This window comes from Aegilops tauschii, chromosome 6, assembly GCF_002575655.3.
Source record: "Aegilops tauschii subsp. strangulata cultivar AL8/78 chromosome 6, Aet v6.0, whole genome shotgun sequence".
NCBI lineage: Eukaryota > Viridiplantae > Streptophyta > Magnoliopsida > Poales > Poaceae > Aegilops > Aegilops tauschii.
The window spans coordinates 496536457-496543083 of NC_053040.3; the positions used below are offsets into that span (position 1 = coordinate 496536457).

Consider the following 6627-nt stretch of genomic DNA (forward strand, 5'->3'; position numbering starts at 1 on the left):
AGCTAAGCCCAGGTGTCGCCGATGATGGGGACAACGGGATCTTGGTTGTAGCCCGTCTGTCTGGAGGGACAGGCGGCACGAGTTCGTCCTCTGGTAGGCACTGCTCCAACGGCTTCGTGGGGAGGGCGGATCAAGAGGGGATGCGTCTGATGGCGGTGCATGATCGACGGAGCCGCGGCTACGGTCATGGCGGTGGCAGTGTCCCCTCTGCCAGGGATGGCAGACCAGGTGATGGTTCCTTGGTGGCGGATCTTGGATCCCACTCCCAAAGATGTCACAGGACGCGCGTGGTGGCCGGAGCTTCCTCTGGCATCGACGACACCTGATGCGGGACCACGGTGGCGGATGCCGTTGTATGGGCGACGACAGTGGCTGGCGCGATAGGGGAGCTCCCTGTAGCACCCGGAATCGGGGCAGTGGCTCCTCTTCTTCGACGGGGGTGGACTTTGGGTTGTGTGGGCGACTCGGAGTCTGGATCTCGAGGTAGTGACAACCTTTATGGGGTTGTCGATGGTATGGGTCGTCCCCTCCATCAATAGTCGGGTTCAATGCGGCTCGGCAGGTGACACATGCGTCTCTTTCAGAGTCGTCGAGAAGTGCTTGTCGCCAACAGCGGCGACAGGTGGAGACTCCGGAGGATGCGCCACCGGCAGATGCTACGCACGACGTCTCATGTGGAGGCGGCAAGTCCTGCCTACTACTGGCATGTGTTGCATGATGGCTCTGATGGAGATTCCTTATTGAAGGCCCAGCCTAGGAGTCGTGTATTTTTCATTTTGATTTCGTCTTGTAGTATCATCGGGTTAGTGACTATCTGGTGAAGCTACTATCACGAGGCATATGGCCTTTGGTTTTCTTTTCGCTTTTTTTTGGTGTTTTCGGCTATTGGCTTTTATATTTTTAATAATACCATATGGCTGTGTACATCGCTCGATGCAGAGGCCAGGGTTTATCATCCTTTTGGGAAAAAAAGTGTTGCCGTGTGTATGGTCGGAGTCCGACTAGAAGTTGCACGTGATTTGTGGATTAGCTTCAGATTAGTAAGAGTCCGAGTTGGACATGACTATACACGCATAGCCAGACCATATGCCGTGACAAACAAACGTCAGATTTTTTTTATTTGAGAAATCAATCGACAACGACCAGCCGGCAATATTCCAACCAATTCTGTTCTGATCTGATCCGATCCGATCCTCATGGCCGACTGCATCGCCAGCAAGCGCCGCTGCGCGGACGTCGCCGACGGCGCTGACCGGCTTGGTGACCTGCCGGACAGCCTCCTGCAAGTCATAATCTCCTTGCTCGGCTTCCGGCAGGCCGTGCAGACCGGCGTGCTGTCGCGGCGGTGGAAGAATCTGTGGCGTGGCATGCCCGTCGTCGACATCGACGAGCGAGAGTTCGCCGGCGACGGCCAGACTTGGGACCGTTTCGAGGACTTTGTCGACCACGCATTGACGTCGATCCCGCCAGGGACGCAGCTCGACGCCTTTCGCCTGCACGTGGTTAGCTGCGACACCGCCACGTCTAGCAGGTGGATCCGACGTGGCCTCCGCCACCTCCCGGCCGCCGTCAGCATCCACGGTACCAACGCCGGCCACAGCCTGGTCTGCTGGAACCCGCACGTATCATCCCCGCCCCGAAACCCCTTCAGGTTCAGGTACGCCGCCGCCGACGGACTCTGGCAGCAGCGGGGCATGTCGGCGTGCGCCGCCGGTTTCACCCGTCGCTTGACGACCCTGCGGCTGGTCGGCGCCGGTATCAGTCGCGGCTTCTTCGAGGAGCTCGGCCGGAACTGCCCGGCCCTCGAGGAGCTCCACGCCGAGAGGTGCCTGATGCACATGCTCTCCCTCGCCTCGCCCGTGCTCAGGCGCCTCGCTGTCATCAGCCCAGTTTCAGCACGTATGGTCACCGTCGTTCCTGGGCTCGAGGCCCCCCGCCTCACCTCCCTCCGCCTCGACATCATGTATGGCGGGGAGATCACCTACGGATTGGAAACCGGAGTCGGGCCGGCCCCACAGTATCACTTGCCGGCTCTTACTGAGGCGTCACTCCGGCTCACGGACACGAGCGCCAACGTCCACCTGCCCGACCACCAAGCTTGGGACTGGGAGAATCGGAAGCTCATCGCCATGTTTTTGGATTCCATGTGTGGCTTCCTTGCCCGCCTTACGAATATTGTAAGCCTACATCTACACGGCTTCATCGCCATGGTAAGCATCTCACAACCAACTTTTCAATCCTGGTATCGTATGATCATGCTGATTTGAAAACCACATTTAGAAATTTAATTATTCCAAAAACTAAGAATATGTCCTTTAGCTGCAATTATCGTAAATATTACGATCATATGATACCAGGATCTAGTAAGCATTCATATGCATGCACTTGCCAATCTCATTATATATTATTTTATGTGTGTGTGTTTCAGGCATTGCTTCAGAAGGAGTCCCAAGAATTCCCAGTGTTGAATAACTTGAGAAATTTGCACCTAGAAGAATGTGATGTTGGATTGAGCTACCAGGTGTTGACAAGCATCCTCAGAAACACACCTAACTTGGAAAAGCTTGCATTGCACTGGTGCACGGTACGGAACATGCACGCATCACACCTATGGTTGCTTTGTTTCCTTCAATGATTTATAGGCTTCTTGCTAACAAAATAATCTCACATGTGCAATCATAGTTTGAAGCTCCTCCAATCATGAATAGGAGGAAGGAGATGGCATCTTCAAAACTCCATGGATCAACTACACCGGCTGTTTTTTGGTGCAAGAAGCTGAAATCGATGGATATCAAATGCAGAAAGGAAGATGAGACACACATGGCTAGGGTTTTATCAGAGATCTCTAAGGGGATGGCGCCAGAGCAGTGGGAGCGAGTCAAGACATCAGATACAATTGTATCAGTAGAATAAATTCAGGATGAAACCTGAGTTCCCATGAATAATAGAAACAACCCTCATACAAAAAAGGTATTACAAAAAACATTGAATAACACACCAGAAAATAGTTCTACCTTAACCAGGCATTTGGTTATTTTTGTTACATTTTTTTCGAAGTTGGACTCATATTGTATCAAAACCATACACAGGAAACTATTTATGTCCACACACACAATCCATATGCAGCTAAATTATGGACTGGGTGACAAATGTCATGCAAATTTCGGTCGCGTCCCAGTTGTTTGTTATATTTGAAGTGCTTGTATCCATGGCTGGGGCTTGTCGTGCCTTCCCCTTAGTCCTAGTCACCCAATTTCTTGCTGCCAAAAACCACTTGTTTGATGCCAAGCGTATGCTGTTATTTTGCCAAACCAACATCCTCAGATAGGGTGAGTTACGGAGCGTAATGTCATATATCTAGGAGTTTTACTTAGTATGATTGCAGCATAATAGAGCTAGAAACGAATACATCAAATTAATGAATAATCAAAGAATCTACTCATTCAAAAAAGGAATCTTCTTTTCAGCTGCAATTTTTATATTTTCATGTACTTAATAACATCATATTCCACATGTGATATTTTGAAGTGCTTGTATTTATAGCCAAATGTCATCACGCCCTCCACCTAGTTGTCTAGTTTTCTGCCGCCAAGAATCACTTGTTTTATAACAAAGTGTCTAGAGTTATTTTGTCAAATCTGGATTGTTTCATGACAAGTGCCTAGAGTTGTTCCATGACAAGTCCCCGAAGAGGCAACCAAAGGAGGAGTGGAATGGTGATTGGAACATGAGGTGACGGCTAGGATTGGCCACCAATCATCACACCCCAGCCGCCACGCCGTCCACACAGCCATGACCACCAGGCAACACATGAGCGCGAGCTCCGCCCACGAGCCCCGCGCTCCCACCTCCAAAGCCGCCGCCCCGGCATCCAAGACCACCCCACCCCCATCAACGTCGATCACAGGCGTTGAGGCCAGAAAAGTAGGCCCTTTTGGTAAGTCTAGGGCCCCGCCGGCCGGAGTAGGGAAGGGGGAGGCCACAGGAAGTTGCCAGCCACGCCGCAGCCGCAGCGCCATTTGTCGAACCGGGGCCAGGCCCCTGTCGACAGCAAACCCGGAGGCACCCCTGCCAATCCCTCAGAGCGCCCCTGCCACTGAGGCCAGCCATAGACGAGAACCGTTGAGATGTCGTGCTCCACCCTTCGGACACGTCGCCAACCGCAGAGTTGACCGCCCCATGATTCGAGAGGAGGGAGTAGAACCACCGCCATTGTGCCGCCACCCCGACCAGCCGAGAGGGCCCCAGTCAGGACCGCCGCCTGCAGCCTTAGCCGCACGCGGCCCGCGTCACCGCCAGGTCAGATTTGGGTGAGCCGCCATGGCCGCCGTCCCCAACCTCGGACCGGACCACCACCACCCACTGCTTTAGCTCCACCGCTACCCGCCACCAGCAGCCTGCGCCCACCGCAATCCACGAGGGCGACATGAATGCAGCCACCCGCCAGATCCGTGTCGGGCGAGGACCGCCTCGGCCACAGCCCAACAGCCCCACTCGAGGTAGCCAGCTGCACCACCGGAGCCACCACACTGCCGCCTATTGACGCCGCCGGGACGAGCACCGCGCCGCTGCAGCGACCCACCTGACCGTGGCGCCCAGGCCCATGGAGGACGACCCGCACCGACCCCCACGCGCGCAGGGGCGAGAAGTCTCGCTGCCGCCTGCGGGGGTGTCGCGGGTGGGGAGGGGAGGGGAGAGGAGCTTGATCCTTTTTCTTCAATCGTACCGTGGTATGTTGGCGCTTTCGTTATTGGAAATCGACGGGATAACAGTTGTCTTCTGGGAATTTGTACTAGTAATTGAGATTGATCATTTTGACTGACTATATGCATCTTGCTTATTTATGAACTAACAAAAATGTTGTTCCCTAAAAAAACTGAAAATGTCGTGTCTGAATTGTTCAACTTAACAAGCAAGCAATGTGCTGCTGGTAGTAAGCAAGGACGAGCACCCAAACAAAGGAAGAAACAATAAAAGGCCATGCACAAAAGACTCCTTTCCCCTCTTCTCATCTCTATCCATCACTCCTCCACTAGTGGAACGATTCAGCAATAGGAAAGGCAGTTATTCTTTTCAGAAAGCGGCTTTCATCTGTTGCATTTCCTTCCCACTACTACTGCGCCACCGCACTGCTGCCTCTCTGATTACTATATATACTAACTACCATTCCTCACTTACGCCGATCGGTCGACCATACTTATTTTGTTCTTATTACTTCAGTTATCACTCTGCAGAAAGATAATGTATCCAATCAGAGAGAACATCTCATACTATTGCTTGCCAACATGCATGTAAGGCAGATTTCCAAACATGTACAACAACCAAAGGTACTGCCTTTTCCAACATACTAAAATACACATGTGTGATGTGTGTGCACATTGACCCGACCCTTGTAAACTGATATCATATTTACTCATTCCCTTTCTGGAAATATTTTCAGTTAGATGACCATGTGTTGGATACAAAAATGAAGAAGCTATTCAAGAACTACAAGAGATGGTGCAAGTACCTTGGCCGCAAAACCAGCTTATGGTATGATGATTAACCTTGAGTGGTCCACTAATTGATCCCTTGCTCAACTAATTAGTTGATCATTATGTTTCTAGGCTGCCGACAATTCCACAAGAAGTACAACAGCGTAAGCTTCTCTATATGGGCCTTTATCTGCTCATATGGGGCGAGGCGGCTAACTTGCGATTTATGCCAGAGTGTCTTTGCTACCTCTTTCATCATGTATGGTCAATTCATTTCTTCGCCCAATTAAACACACGATCTATTTACTAAATTGGAGAACTGGCTTTTAAGCTCTTAATTAAAGGAGTTCAAGGTCCTAATTATGTTTCCTGATTACAATGAAAATGATGCAAATGCTACTTGGAGTCCCTGGAGTCCCTATTGGGAAACGTAGTAGGAAAAAAATAGTGCCTACGATCACCCAAGATCAATATGAAGGTGCATAACAGGTTGGGATTATGATTGTTACCATTACTGAGTTGCAACGGAATAAGAACATGTCGGTGTAGATCGTACTTGGAGTCCCTGGAACCATAGATGAACGATCCCTCGTACCGCCCAAGAATAGTCCCTCAAACTGAAGGTCGAAAGCATGGCCTCTCTACTTGGTTGCAAGTGTGCAGCCTTCACAATCCAGAAGCGTTTCGCTGTCCAGAGCTAATCATCGCCGGAGAATTAGAGGGAGGAGATTTGAACCACACTGGGTTTCTAATTATGAGGACAAAAGGATTAGCCTAGCTCTAATTAGTCAACTAGGACCAACTAGAACTAGAAGAACTAGAGGAACCTCCAAAACTTGTATGTTCCATATGTTGGGGAACGTAGTAATTTCAAAAAATTTCCTACGCACACGCAAGATCATGGTGATGCATAGCAACGAGAGGGGAGAGTGTTGTCCACGTACCCTCGTAGACCGACAGCGGAAGCGTTATCACAACGCGGTTGATGTAGTCGTACGTCTTCACGATCCGACCGATCAAGTACCGAACGCACGGCACCTCCGAGTTCAGCACACGTTCAGCTCGATGACGTCCCTCGAACTCCGATCCAGCCGAGTGTTGTGGGAGAGTTTCGTCAGCACGACGGCGTGGTGACGATGATGATGTTCCACCG

General features: G+C 51.1%; 1 protein-coding gene across 1 annotated transcript; it reads left to right on the plus strand.

Moving 5' to 3' along the window:
- The first annotated feature begins 1196 nt into the window (after positions 1–1196).
- Positions 1197–5545, plus strand: LOC109774691 (MEIOTIC F-BOX protein MOF-like). The gene is made up of 4 exons (XM_073502282.1): positions 1197–2210; positions 2429–2584; positions 5235–5327; positions 5441–5545. The coding sequence occupies exons 1-4, from the start codon at positions 1197–1199 to the stop codon at positions 5543–5545; spliced, it is 1368 nt and encodes a 455-aa protein (XP_073358383.1).
- Positions 5546–6627: the final 1082 nt, after the last annotated feature.

Coding starts and splice junctions, on each gene's coding strand:
- LOC109774691 (XM_073502282.1), top strand. CDS start 1,197: ATGGCCGACTGCATCGCCAGCAAGCGCCGCTGCGCGGACGTCGCCGAC. Junction 2,211..2,428: donor TACACGGCTTCATCGCCATG/GTAAGCATCTCA, acceptor TGTGTGTTTCAG/GCATTGCTTCAGAAGGAGTC. Junction 5,328..5,440: donor AACATGTACAACAACCAAAG/GTACTGCCTTTT, acceptor AAATATTTTCAG/TTAGATGACCATGTGTTGGA.